The sequence below is a fragment of the Engystomops pustulosus genome, chromosome 3 (genome assembly GCF_040894005.1).
Source record: "Engystomops pustulosus chromosome 3, aEngPut4.maternal, whole genome shotgun sequence".
NCBI classification, from domain to species: Eukaryota; Metazoa; Chordata; class Amphibia; order Anura; family Leptodactylidae; genus Engystomops; species Engystomops pustulosus.
The window spans coordinates 164,571,982-164,587,510 of record NC_092413.1 but is presented as its reverse complement, the minus strand read 5'-3'; the positions used below and the strand labels follow the sequence as shown (position 1 = coordinate 164,587,510).

The 15,529-nt window shown below is 42.5% G+C and overlaps 1 protein-coding gene across 5 annotated transcripts in view; it reads right to left on the bottom strand.

The window, feature by feature from the left end:
* Positions 1-15,529, bottom strand: part of ZBBX (zinc finger B-box domain containing) — a 151,419-nt gene that overhangs the window by 32,155 nt on the left and 103,735 nt on the right. For 4 of the 5 annotated variants that reach the window (XM_072142882.1, XM_072142881.1, XM_072142879.1 and 1 more), the window contains exons 14-16: positions 12,133-12,239; positions 10,231-10,337; positions 6,457-6,616 (exon numbers count right to left, since the gene is read on the bottom strand). In XM_072142882.1, coding sequence (XP_071998983.1) covers positions 6,457-6,616; positions 10,231-10,337; positions 12,133-12,239 — 374 coding nt within the window. The remainder of the gene's footprint in view (positions 1-6,456; positions 6,617-10,230; positions 10,338-12,132; positions 12,240-15,529) is intronic. The other variant, XM_072142880.1, reaches the window with a different exon arrangement.

Sequence of the window (15,529 nt, the reverse complement as noted above, 5' to 3'; positions counted from 1 at the left end):
TGGCGAACATTAAATATGGCAACAGTACATCCCAGTCCTTCCCATCCTTGTTTACCACCTTTTTTAGCATACTCTTTAAAGTTTTATTAAACTGTTCTACCAATCCATCCGTCTGAGGATGCTACACAGAGGTGCGTAACTGTTTTATATTAAAGAGCCGACATAGCTCCTTGGTGACTTTTGATATAAAAGGAGTCCCCTGATCTGTGAGGATCTCCTTGGGAAGTCCCACCCAGCAGAACATGGCAAACAACTCTTTAGCAATTAGTTTCGCAGAGGTGTGCCGTAGTGGGATGGCCTCAGGATATCGGGTAGCATAGTCCATGACTACCAGGATATGCTGATGCCCCCGAGCAGATTTAATCAAAGGACCGACCAAATCCATGGCGACCCTTTCAAAGGGTACCTCAATAATGGGCAGAGGTACCAACGGACTTCGAAAGTGTACCATGGGAGCATGCAATTGACAATCAGGGCAAGTTTCACAATACCTTTTTACCCTATCGTACACTCCGGGCCAATAAAAATGCTGCAGGATGCGTTCTAGAGTTTGTGGTACCTAGGTGCCCTCCCATCACATGCTTATGTGTAAGGTCTAACACCATATGACGATATGGCTGAGGTACCATTAACTGCTCCCGGGTTTCACCGTGGACCTTATCAATGCGGTACAATAACTCCTGATTTACCACCACTCGAGGGAACAACTTATCCGCACCTGGGTGCTGAGGTACACCATTAATCTCTACCACATTTTCTCTGGCGCGGACCAGAGTGGGGTCCTGGAGTTGTGCAGTACCAAAGTTGTCACGGGATACCTCCAAATCCGACAACTGCGGTCCTGACCTCCTCAGTTTCGCCTGCCATAACATCTAATGGAAACATTACACTTCCATCTTCTGTGGCGGTCTCCCCTACGGCAGGAACTCCAGAGTCTGGGTCATCAGGCTCGGGTTCAGAGATCTGACCAGACAACACAGGAGAACAACCCCCCAACTCTTGGTTTCCCCGCCATAGAGTCCAGAACATGGGGAAGTCCCGTCCCAAAATAAGATCATGGGGCAAGTTCATGACAACCGCTGCCTCATGTAAAGTCTCTCCACAAGAGGTCTGGAAGTTAATAACTGTGGTGGGTTAGTCCTTTAAGTCCCCATGGATGCACAGGACTCCAATTGTGCGCCCTGTGACCATCTTGGGGTCTGTGAGGGACCCATTAATCAAGGTCACCCGGCTGCCTGAGTCCAGCAGGGCCAACGCTGGATGCCCTGCCACAGTCACCCGGCACAGGTGGCGCTCATCAGCAGAGTCGGGGCTAGTAGCTGTGTAGACAGGGGCAGCATAGAGAGAAACCCTTCTGGCGGAACTGCAGTCCATGGGCTCTGAGGAATTGGGGCAATGGGCTGCAATATGACATGGCTCATGGCAGGTCCAACAGGTGGGAGCCTCCCCCCTCCTCCTCCCCTGGGGTACTTCCCGGACATTGGGCGTTGTCCTGCCCCGGGAATTTGTGGGTGACAAGACCTTCCGTGCCTTAAGGCCTGTCTGGGTATAAGGGGCTTTCTTTGTTAGGGCCTGAGTGGCACAAAACCTCTCCACCAACCCCATCAGCGCCTCGGCATCAGACGGGTCCCCGTGTCCCACCCATTGTTGGATCTCACCCGGCAAGGCCCTCAGGAAACGGTCCAAAACAACCTTCTCGACCATCTGGGCTGGGGTTGATGTCTCCGGCTGAAGCCACTTGCGGACCAAGTGAACGAGTTGGTGCATCTGCCCCCTCGGTGGTAGCGCCTCCTGGTATCTCCAGCTATTCACTCTTTGAGCGCGTAGATGCTGATCCACTCCTAGTCGGGCCAAGATCTCTGCCTTTACCTTGGAGTAGTCCCGGGCATCCTCCTCGCTCAGGTCTTAGTATGCCTGCTGAGGATCAGCGACGAGGAAGGGGGCCAACACCTCTGTCCAGTGCTGCTGTGGCAACCTCTCTTGGGTGGCCACCCTCTCAAAGCCTGTCAGATAGGCCTCCACATCATCCTCGGCAGTCATCTTGGTTATAGCTTTGCGGACTTCTTTCCTGGCGTCCTTCACCGTCATTGCTGGGACAGTCCTTTGCTGAGCAGCGGTCAGGGCTGTTACCTGCTGGAGCAGCAATCTGTTTGTCTCTTGCTGCTGCACGTTGGACTGGACAAGCTGCTTGATTAACACCTCCATGGCCGTGGCTTGCAGCTTCAGTGCTGTCCAGGACATGCACTAGTGTATACTTCACTGCACTATGCCCGCTCCAATCCACCATGTGTGGGGAATTGCTCTGGTAGTTGTGCAGGAAGCAGTGACACACGCAGGTTTAAAAGTCCAACTTAAGTGTTTATTCACACTTGCAAAACAGAACACAAATTCAGCCTTGGCTTAGGCACATGCAAAAACATTATAAAAGTAATTCCTGCCCGGCTAGGCGCTGTCTAATACATTTGGAGGACCCTAGCTATCCGGGTACCGGGCTGCCTGGCACACGCTCTTGGCCAGCAGTAAGACAGGAGGCCCTCAGTTACCTTTGCTGTGAGAATGCAATCTCGCTTTCAGCTCTCCAGGTAGGGCCTCTCCTACTGCTTCTGGCCTGCAGACTAAATCAGGCTCTAACGAGGCCTGTGACCTGCACCTGTGGGCAATTCACAAACCCAGGACCAAAGCCCGGGTGGAGTAGGAGTCCCACTACCAGCCTACCCCTACTCCATAATAAGCAGGCCCAGTACGGACATTACAAATGTGTCTGTGTTAGCTAGGCCAACACAGACAAAACAGACTATTCCTGCTTATCATGTCTGCATTAACCCTTGGGTTACTGCAGACAAACCCAGGGCTTTTACCACATGCATTTCATCTGCCTATAGGACAGATAGCGGTTTTCCCACAAAATACCTCTTACTTTCTCACAACACACATACAGTATATGCAGACGCCATACACCGTATACACATACAACATATACACATCACAGATACAGCATTTATACATCACATAAATGTTATATACATATTTTGATGTACAAAGTGCAGCATAATATGGATATAATGATGCACATACTCCACTCTTTAGTGTGGCAGGTTGGATGCTGAGGCCCCCTGACACTGTGGGCCCCATAGCGGTTGCTATGGCTTCTACCACTGTAGTTACGCCCCTGCCTATACATCTGTATTACAGACACTGTCCTGACTATAAACAGCATCAAGGACACAGATGTACAGTATTCACCTCTCCATGCTGTAGGCCGCAGCACATTCTGAGCTATTCTTAGAACTAAATTTGCTGAAAATAAAGGCTTGATATTACAGCAAAGACATACAGCTAAATCCTGCTTTTAATTAACAAGGAAGGAAATAAAAGGGTAATGGAATGAATTCCTGGACACAAGGTGTAAATATATGATTTAGAAACTGGAAGCTGGATCCACATTAACATTAATAAACTAAATGTTAAAGTCACATTACAATTAAAATTGTATGAGGCAGTGCTTTCAGTTTTATGCTCCGATAATAAGTGAACTAAAAGTCTGGCATTCAGAGAACACAAGAACAAGCTAGGTAATTGGTACAGCGGTGCCCATAAAGCACTCATTATAATATTTTTACTGTATCAGAAAGGAGACTTCCCGGGATTCTTTATTTATTTTTATTCCAGGAATGAAAGGTTTTGTGTTTGTTCCTTTGAAGGAGTCATATCCCATGCTGCTTGTTTGAGACCTAATTATCACATATTTTAGCCAAAGGAAGAAATAGGAGAAAATCATTCATTTTTATGATTATTGTTGTTGTTTTATTAGTGCTTTAGTTTGGTTTTGGCACATTCTCTTTTCTTGTTGTGCTTTTTCATTTTTAATGCTGATGTTTCTATTTCACGTCCACATAGAGGTTTGATTTATCATATCTCGTATCATCCCTGTAAAAGTGCAGGAATGAAAACTAAACCTCACATTGAATGACCTGGGTCTAACAATGCTCTATATCTGCTCACATATGACTCATCCTTCCTAAAACTCACTGTACTTTTGTTACCATGACTATGTGAGAAAGCATGCTGGAAGCTGGCCTGCAAGGCATATAGAATAGGATGCACAATGTTATAGTGGCCATATACCTCGAATAGCTCCCGACACCAACTATGTGTTTTCAATGGAAAGAGGGGGCAAAAACGCTAATAAGTTCTTCTGTCCTCCAATATCATCTGTTAGGGGAGAGCTGGGAGGCCCCATATAATTCAGTCAGCTGAAGCTGCTTGTATTCCCTATAACAGTGATGGCGAACCTATGACACGCATGTCAGCACTGACACGCGTAGCCATTTTCAGTGACACGGCGCCTGCCATGCTGTAGTGCAGGGGCGGACTGATTGGGGCAGTCTGCGGCCGGTGGCCGTTGTCTGGGGCCGGGCAGGCCGGTGATGTGCTCTGCAGCGAGCAGCTGCATCTCAGTCAGAGAGATCGCAGCTGCTGCTCCTGTCTTCCCACCCTGCTCTGCGGAGGCCGCGCATGACGTCAAAGTGGAGCGTGGAGACAGAGCAGCCCCGACTCATACAGACGTGGGAACATCTTCTACACAGGAGCTGAAGCGGCTTGAGGAGGAGTAATGATGGTCCAAGGCATCGTTGGAGCCTGTGCCAGTTAGGTAAGTTCATTTATTGAGTTGAGCTCTGCCGGGCTGGACTCAAAACTAGTTAAAAGGTACACTGCTTTTTTGTTATTTTTTTGGGGGGGGGATCTTAATTGAGGAATTGATCCCTGCCAGTGCTGTCTCTGTCTAAAGGCGTTAGACAGAGGGGGTTAATGTGTACTGCTTTAAGGAAGGGGGTCAAATTGTGTCAGTTATACGTTCATTTAGTCAAAAATTTACACATTTCCAAAAGATAAACAGAGAAAACCCATCTTACAATTTGTTATGCAATTTCTCCTGAGTACAGAGACCCCCTACATGTGGCCGTGACTTGTTTTATGGGTGCACAGCGAGGCTCAGAATGGATGGAGCGCCCTGCAGCTGCCAGAATTTTAGTTTTCCCATTGGCCCCTTTTGTATACTATAACATTTTTGCTTTTTCATTATTGGGGCCATGTGATGGCATAAATAATTATACATATTTGTTATTTAAACTCTAAATATCACAAAATTACTTTTTTTTTCAAAAAGGTGACACACCACCCGAGCTAAGCTCGGTATTTTGGCGAATTTTGACACACCAAGTTTAAAAGGTTGCCCATCACTGCCCTATAAGATAATAATTCTGGGGCAGCCTTTCTTGCGATTCTTTGTTTTGCCGCTCTTTTATTACTCCTTCTAGAACACTTATATTGACAACTAGTATAGATGTTTCTCTATATTGTCTGACATTGACAGCACTGACTCAACAGATACATAACCCCAAGTTCAAGCTATCAATTAATTAAACTTTTTTTTTGAGAAATAACAGAGGAACAGTACCGTATATACTCGAGTATAAGCTGGCCCGAGTATAAGCTGAGACCCCTAATTTTACCACCAAAACTGGGAAAACCTATTGACTTGAGTATAAGCCGAGGGTGTAGTATACAGCTAGCCAGCCCCTGTGTAGTATACAGTCAGCCACCATGTAGTATACAGCCAGCCCCCATGTAGTATACAGCCAGCCCCCATGTAGTATACAGCCAGCCTCTATATAGTATACAGCCAGCCTCCATATAGTATACAGCCAGCCTCCATATAGTATACAGCCAGCCCCCATGTAGTATACAGCCAGCCTTAATCATATGAATCGAAACACGTTTCAATGCAAAGCGTCTTAATCATATGAATCATATGATTAAGACGCTTTGCATTGAAACGCATTAACCAGTCTTCCTCCTCATGAATGTTGAAGCATTTTTATACAATAAAGCAAGCATATTTGGCAAAAGAACAACTGTGGATTTTCTTCATGCTGTGCCGGTCCGAAACTTGTTCCGTGCACCAGAAGATGTCAAAGAGGTGGAATGCCTAGGTCCGAAGGTCGGGTGAGCTGGCGTTTTTCTCTTTTTTCTACTTGTGTAGTTAAAGTGTTTTTTTTATATATAGTAAGTGGGTTGAAGACTAACCTTAGTCCATCATATTCCACAGTTTTAGTTCGTAATGTCCATTACTGCGTCATTTTTACTCAAAATGGTCAAGAATTTTGTAGTTTGAGACCGGAGAAAAAATCTTTGTGTGCTGGTAGCCTTACATAGAGAAGTGAAAGAGGAGGATAAGGCTTCTTCCAGCTAATGGATGATTTATGTCTTCAGTTCGTGTGTCACTATTTCAGTAGCCTCCACTTCTCCTTTAGAGCATACAAGAGTACAACGACCAGATAAAGTAGATTGAAGCTTTCTTACAAGATTTTTTAAGTTTCATATTTTAATCTTCACTACTAATTTATAATTTGAGATGCGCTTAAACATGCGTTGTATCGAGCCTGGTATATCTACCTGTATACGTGACTTCCTCATCTGCATTGATATCAGGGGTCTGATGTAGGCCTTGTTGGGCTTTATCTTCAACAGGCTCCATGTCCAACATGAAGAATCCTTTTAAGCCTCGGTATTCTGATGCATGATTTGGTTTTCTGAGGACAGCACTCGGCAGCTCCTAAGGTGCAACAAAGTGACACAGAATATTTGACTTCCTTTATTAATATTTTAAGAAATATTTGTTTTAGCTCTGTAAGAATCAATGAAACCAGAGAATGACAAACAGTTCCTGGCCGGTTACTGTCACAGGTATTATTTATCCGAGCACAGCAATACGCTGCTGGCTAATGATGTTTTTTTAAGGCAACAAGATAAAGAGATATACGTGTTTGATATAGTATTCAGGATAAGACATTCTTGCAATTCCCTGCAGCATTTAACCAGCTGAGTGTATAAGATTTCTCATCACTATCCAAACCGGTGTGTCTCCTGGTACAGGAATAATATGTAATGGAGGTCACACAGAGCAATGCTCGCCACCCTTTGACAAAACACTTACATGATAGTGGCACTTAATGTCTACATGGAATCTATCTGCAAGTGGGACATACAGTAATAAAAATGGAGCACTCAGATGAAGAAATTAAGGTCAGCGTATTATTCTCAGCACGCTCTCCGGATTCTCATTTTTATACTGTCATAAGTATATAAGAGGATGTAGGATTCGAGCAATACTGCATGATATTTTATGAATATGAATGCATCAGTGGTGCAGCTCCTGATTTCCTTGTCACGGACTTCCATGTGTACTCATGTCTCCGTTTAAAGAGATGATAAGGACACTTGTTAAAAAGGAAAAGCTTTTCGTCACATAGGATCTGAAAATACTTCAGTGTGTAACGTCTGTCATGTGTACACTGTAATAACACTGGAATGAACGAGGCAAAGATAATCCCGCTATCTCCTCCTATAACAAAATGGAGTGTCAGGGTTGCTAATGGTTTGTTTGCATTCAGAGGAATATTCTTACTGCATATCAGATAATCCCCTGATAGTAAGAGAATATTCAGATATGAATTGCATAAAGATGAAGCTTTTAATGTTGTCATTACCCATCATTGTATCCATTAGGTGTGTAATGGTGTGTATCCGGATACCTAATCAGTCTCAAGCTGTAGCTATATAAGGCTCTCTTCACATTAGACAATGTCCAGCAGCGTATTACTGAACCAGCAGCTTACAATACTAGAAAATACCAATGTTCCCATGTCAACAGTCCCGACTAATCTCTGTTTACTGGGCTACAGCAGTGATACAGCATGTCAACAACTGGTTACTGCAGGTTATCCCTGGCCGTAGTGCATATGAGACAACACCACTGAGGTCACCGCCTGGGCCGCTGAGGAGCTACAGAGTGAAATATCATGTGGTTTCATTATCGGTGGAACAGGGGTCCCTGAAGGCATTGGCATGAGAGTTGTATATAACTCCATCTATTACTTTTTACAGCACTGTAAATGCTTTGTAATAAATGTCAAACCCTTTAAGGGGTTATGCCGTACAAGACATGAGGGGCATTTATCATGCCTTGTATGCAATATTTCTAGCATAGAGTACGTGAAATAGCAGCAATTGTGACTTCGTCCCCCCTCACCACCTTCATGTCACTTTTGTGACAAGTGGTTGGGGACCAAGACAGGATCAGTTTTTTAATGTGCCAGTATGAGGAGTATTAAAAAAAAACCTACCAGTTAATATACAAAAAGCAAAGCAGACACATTCACCATCGCAGACATACCCACCTGATGGTGGTCTTCTTTAATGTTGACACACCAGGACCGCCTAGAAAAAGCCTTATAATTAACAGGAGCGCAGGGACAATTGGGAACATTTACTTACCCGGTCCTGTCGGGATCCCGCGGTGCGTTGTCCGTCGATGATTCGGGTCCGGCGTGATTCACTGAGGTCGCGTGTCCAATTTCCTGCAGGTGTCGTCTCCGTGCTGAGGTCCGCCGGAGTTCACCTTCTTCTTCCCGGTGCATGTGAGTGCTGATCTTGTGACACATTTCGTTTTTTAAATTCCGAATCCGTCGGGTTGTCCGACGGCCACGCCCCCAATTTCTGTCGCGTGCAAGCCATCGCGTATGCGCCACAATCCGATTGCGTGCACCAAATACCCTGGCCAATTTGCCGCAAAACAGAAATATTCAGGATAACCCGATGGAATCGCGGTTGGTGGACCCGTGTGAGGAAGGTGCGAGGGTGTGGATAATTAGAAGCCTAACTTGTCCCAGTGCTCCTGGCTGCTACTTACAAGTCTTTTTTTCTAGGTGATCCGGGGGTGTTAACATTAAAGAAGACCACCGCCGGGATCAGAATGAAGAGAAGCGCAGGTGCGTATACATAGTTTTTTTGTATAGTAACTGGTACTTTTCCTTTAAGAATGGAGCACAGTGTCAGTTTAGTACATTCCATCCAATGTACAAATGTCTGTCTACCCCAACAATCAGGAGAATTACTAAAGTGAATGCAGAACATGCTTGTCCTGTGCCCCATTCACTCCTATGAACCTCTGGGATAGCTCACAACATGTGCGGCTATGCCCCATTAGGGACTTTAAGTCTCCCATTCTTCTATGACAGTGGCCTTCTGACTACTGACAATCTTTTCCCCTTTATGTGGTAAAGGAAAAGTGCCTACTGTGCCAAAACCCCTGTAATATTTCTTTTTGGATTTGGGTTTCCAGACAATAAATCTACCATGAGGTACAATCCACAGAGGAGGTCTCTGAAAGTCACAGAAATCTCCATAAATGGGGTGGTTTTTGCTGTAGCATTCTTGATGGAACTGAAGTGATGTTTTCAGTTCTATCCATTGAACAGATTTTAGGAAATGTATTATGCTGCATGGCCCACCTGGTGTTGCCTTTGTTAAGCGATCAAATTGTTGGTCAGAATATAATTTGGTGCAATATAATTTAGTGCCACACTGCATATACATGTATATCTGCTCCTGACCCTGGGTTGCCCTTTTCTACCTGGAAACCTATGGGCATTGGTTTCCTGTGTCTAATGAAATATTTGTCCCTCAAACAAACAAAGTGAAAAGGATGATACAATAGATCCCCTTTTCACTTTACAGTTGAAGTCAATTACACAAAGATTGAAACAAATGTCGATCCCTGTCAATTCATTTGTATCCATTTTACAACCTATTCAGAGTCTGAATAAATAAATTAATGCAATAAAAGTGGTGGTGTCATCAAATCCGAATCCAACACAAACATTACCTTTTCACCACATCAACAGCCCTGCAGGAAAGGACACTTTTTTGTTCTTTTTTGGGAATTGAAGTATGGATACACTTGTAGTGCCTGGTGTATGCTCCAAACATAGGGCTTAACATAATGAGAACAATTTCTTTTCAGCTTTTACCACATTAAAATCTACTTCGAGTGGATTTTCTTTTACTCCATAAATTTATCTCTGAGAGATAGTGTAGAAGCATTAAGGGCTTCCATTAGCTAACACTGTGAAATAACGATACAGTAAGTCAATATACTATATAACACCCATTTTTCAATTAGAAAGGTGTGGTGATGTCATGTACAAGGCTTTGTGTTAGTGCTTAGTTCCACTTGAACTATTCCTTTAACAAGCATCGCACCAGAGACCTGCAAAACAATAAAGAACGTCCCTTCTCTAATTCTTTTACAATGCATTTGACTACAAGTCGCAGTATTTATAACAAATATGAGATGAAACAGAGTGAAAAGAGGTTATGTCATTTTACCTGGGGCGCGATTACCATTAAAGCTGTATCCAAGCTCCGGCTGTCCTTAAAGCCTTTGTACTTCATTGATTTGCTGTCTTGCGAGTGTGATGCTGTAAGAGGATGATCTGTATTGAATGCATTAAAAGAGTATACATAGCTGTCAACTGCTTAATTGTCCTGCCACCCTTGTGTCGTCTCCAGAAAGCTGCACAGTCTATCAGGAGATCCCGGATTTTCGGGATAAAAATGCCTCTGCTTTGAGCCAGGTACTTTTAACATGTAGTGTAATGTTCACACCTTAGATAGAAACAACTGCTGCTATTTTTTGGTTCACAATGTTAGCACTGTCAGATGCGGAGGAGCTGGAGCAGTCCGCATCACTGCACAACTAATTGCCCTAATTAGAGTATTAAAAAGGAATCGTGTGTAATTGTACGAGCAGCTCGCCTTCTCCGACTTAATGTTTATTTCCCATGCTGTACTTAATAGAAACTTATCACTGACACTACACACTGCATGAAACAAAGAAGTACAACATTAAAATAGCTGCGCGCTATGTGCTAATCCGCCAAATAATATATCAAATTAAGCGGATGTCCAGTTGTAATGGGAAGATAATATGTAAGTCATTTTGGATAATTCTTACCTGTTATTTAGATTCTTTAACTATTTAACACATGTGCAGTAACGTCCGTACTACTGCCGAAAAGAGACGGAAGTTATTGTGCATGCATGGGTGAGACTTCAGAGGCTACAGGGGAGTGGTGGAGCCTTAGCCCCCGACGCTCAGTTGGGCTATTCCACACCTCGGCAGCCTCTAAAGTTCATTTACATAAACAACAACGTTTTAATTAGTTAGGGGGAAAATACTCGGTAAAGAAGAAGGACTTAGAAGACAGAAAGGAATCTACTATCAGGAATACCTCAGTTAGTGTATTCCTGATGGTAGGTTTCCCTTAAGTGAGTGATCTAAGGCAGTGATTGGCTGAGCAGCCTACTCTACTGCTTCCTGGAGACATTCAGGAAGTCAAGTGCAGCAGGAATCGGGATGTTTATTGAACCATCTCTATAGATTCAATCCAAAGAACAAATGAAAGAAGCAGGTGTTGCATCTTTAAATACATATAAGCTTATGAGAATAGCCACAGAGATTATGTACATTAGAAACTCATGGAGGTAAAAAAAAATCCAAACAACCTTTGCTGCATTGTCTAGTATAGAAATAACAAATGTCTAATGGGAAATTAATCCAAGAAATAAATAGAAATAAATAGAACAAGAGTAAACTCTGTAATATGATTCATTAAGTAGAGTAGATTTTATTCTGCTTCTTTATCCTGCAGTGAGCAGTGTATCTGAAATCATTCTGGCTCTGTGATTAGTTTTTAATTGTCACAGAAAACAATGCTTTGGTCACCAAGGTCAATTTTGACTTTTAACTGTGAAGATTTTAATATACAGTATACTGTATATGCAACTTATTATAGCAAGAAGAAAGTGGCCTAATGTTAAATCTCTGGGTCTAAAATGATGACCCCAATTTTAAAATTTGAGAATAACATATTAATCTTCAATGTCTGAAAAGTAAAAAGTGTGCATTTGTGCAATTCCCTCTACAACGTATGGCTCATTATCCTGTACATGTATTACAAATCTGCAATGAAGTGATCAGCTCATTTTATGTCAAAGAAATAGAACTATGAGAGCTATATCATTTAACTGTTCCCAAGAAAACCTTACAAGAGCACTAGGGTGGCCAATTATTCACTGAAACAACTGCGCTCATACTGTACAAAATATGCTTGTTATATTAAATGAGATTTTTTGGTAGTTCACATGAATACTTTTGGGAAAGACGTTTACTTCTCCTATTTTCCCTGTAGATCTACATACATGAAATGAACTCTCAGTAGAACATACCTTGTAGACAGGGAGACTCATGAACACCTTCTTTGACACAATAAGTTGATCTTAGAGGACCAATCTTCTCATTTCCTCCTGCTAATTTCAATTCAGAATCTGAAACACTAAAAAGTCACAAAGATCACTTAATTTTCACTGCAGAAATATAAAACTACTATTATACTATTAAAGGAAATCTACCATCAAAATCAAACATGATAAATCAGGGACAATTGCTTGTAGGGGAAAACAGTGTAACAGTCTGCAAAATCCAGATCACAGAGGGGCTGGGGTCTCATTAGCATAATTATAAAAGTTGATGTTCGAAGGAAGGAGGCCATGGATAATAAGATTAAGAAGATTACCACTGTCACTATGTCTGGATCTTTGAGAAAGTATCCCTGGTTTATCATGATGGATTTTCATGGTGCATTTCCTTTAATTCCATGGTATGTATACAGCATCATGAAAAAATTTAATTCCCTTCCTATTCCTAAATAAGTTTCTAGGGAGGGATTGAAAGGAGCCATATTTCCTTGGGTCATTGATAACATGTGACAAATCAGAAGGAAACAGAATTTCAACAGGGCTCTATATATCTAGTCTATTAAAGGCCATTTTCTACAAGTGTACTGGTGGTAGAGTATCCTAATTAGACTGCTCGTTCAGTCTTGGGGATGGGGGATGTCCAATGACCGTTTTTTAACACGTTTTCTGGCATCTTAATTGATAAGATAATAACTTTGTAAAACAACGGAGGTGCTCAAGCGCTTCTTGGCTTCCCCGATTTTTAATTAATGCACGCCCCCCTGCAGGCCTCCTCTTGCTAGGAGAGAACACACGCCCCACTCTTTCCCCCCGCCGGCTCTGATGTAGATTCCCAGGAAAGGAGCAGCAAGAGGCTTGCAGAGGGGGTGACAGGCGCCATCAACCTGAGCGCCTCCAGATGTTTTACAAAGTTATTATTTCATTAATAAAGATGTCAGAAACAATGTTAAATACGGCCCCCCCATCCCCTAGACTGAACGAGCAGCCTAATTAGGACACTCTACCACCACTGGTGGTAGATGTCCTTTAATGCCAAGTTTTAGATGGCTTAAAAATTCCATGGAGCCGTGATACGACTTTATTATTATTAACAAGAGAGTTCACAATTTTTTAGAATGAGCAGTAAATACAGCCAGCCTCCTGCATGCCTACACACTTCCATGAAGCTTTCTTACAGACAGATGCTCGGTTAATAGACTCTAAATTTCCAAAATATAATCATCCTCTCCACTCTTTAGAAAAATTGGAATACAAAATGTAAATCAAAGAATCTGAAATGTTTGACAAGAAATTCAATTGACTTGTCCAAGGTTCTAACAGCTCTTTCGCTATGCACGACTTATTAGAAATTGCCCGCAACCAACTGCTCAAGAAATGTATTTATTCAGAAATCAACAATAATCCTGAGGCTAAATTAGCACATATGAATGAATACATGTAGCGCTCTGGCAGCATACTGGAGACAAATGCGCCATCCGAAAAATGAAAATATAGAAATAAAAATGTTCTAGCCTAGTCTAGTTTCATCACTGCACGTAACGGCCAAATACTAATTCGGGCCAACAGGTAAGTACGCTCCCTTATCCAATTAATGTTAGATGGCACAAGGAAAGAACCCAACACCCAATCTTACCGTAGCCACGTGGCAGACATGATTATAATATAAGGCATGTATTAATATTATTCAAGTCACACAGAGTTCAAGTGAGGATTAACTGGCTTGCTGCTATGACTCAATACATTGTGCATCAGATGAGATTAACTATTTCATGGTATAAGACAAGACAGCAGCATAGTGCATGCTGGGTTCTGAATACTAGAGGCTTGGTGTGTTGTTTAGAATAAAGAAATATAGAAGCTATATCTAAAACATGATCACAAAATCTAGGCCAGAGTATACATTAAAATGGTTTACAATCCTGATCAGATCAGAAATGGACTTGCAGAAACCCACTGTACAGCTAAATACCTTGACGCCATTTACTAAGGTTTATCCTATATAAAAGAGGTGCAATGCGGCTACTAGTTATACAGTATACATGTGTCCAAGCACTAAAGGCACAGTAGTGTTTGCCTGAGCCCTCCAGTAGATTGGTGGGGACTCATAAAATCCTTTTAATACAATTTTACAGATACTTTACATAAATCTGCAAAGCTACCATCAAAATCGAACATGATAAACCCGGGACACTTACTCATAGATCCGGGCATCTTGACTGTTGTAAGCTTCCCACATTTGTTATGCATGGCCTCCTTCCTTCTAAAATCAAGGTTTAAAATTATGCTAATGAGTCCGGGCACCTAGGTGCTGCACTACCACAGGCTGTTACACCCTGCAGGATCCTAATGTGTCCTGTAACTTCCTGATTCTGTGATATTACAGATGACACAGATAGGGGGGAAGTGCTGAGGAAGCAGGAGGTAATTCTCTTTGGAATGTCAACAGTTTAACCCAGGAAGAGGTACAGCACCGCATCACAACCACTAAGATAGATAAATCAACGGGGCCAGATAGCATACACCCCCAGGTTCTGCATGAACTATGTACCATGATAGACAGACCATTATTTTTAATATTTGAAGATTCACTGACGACTGGTTATGTTCCACAGGACTGGTGCATAGCAAATGTTGTACCAATATACAAAAAAGGATCAAAAAGCGATCCTGGAAACTACAGACCTGTGAGTCTAACTTCTGTGGTGGGGAAATATTTGAGGGGTTTGTTAGAGATGCTATCCTGGAGTATCTCACTGTACATAACCTTATAACCCAGCATCAGCATGGGTTTATGAGAGATCGGTCCTGTCAGACTAATCTGATTGGCTTCTACGAGGAAGTAAGTTCCAGACTGGATCTGGGGGACGCTGTGGATGTTGTATATGTGGACTTTTCAAAGGCATTTGACACCGTTCCGCATAAAATTTGGTATATAAAATGAGTCTGCTGGGACTAGGGGAAAATCTGTGTATTTGGGTAAGTAATTGGCTTAGTGATAGAAAACAGAGGGTCGTCATTAATGGCACATTCTCAGATTGGGATGACGTTACCAGTGGAGTGCCACAGGGGTCAGTACTGGGGCCACTTCTTTTTAATATTTTTATTAATGACCTTGTAGTGGGTTTACACAGTCAAGTTTCAATATTTGCAGATGATGCTAAGCTGTGTATAGTAATAAATACTGAGGTCGATAGTTTTGCATTACAGAGGGATTTGTGGAAGCTTGAGGAGTGGGCAGAGAAATGTTTGATGAGGTTTAATGTAGATAAATGTAAAGTTATGCACTTGGGCCATGGAAAAAAGTATAATTATGTTCTAAACAGTCAATTACTTGGTAAAACTGGAGCTGAGAAGGACTTGGGGGTAT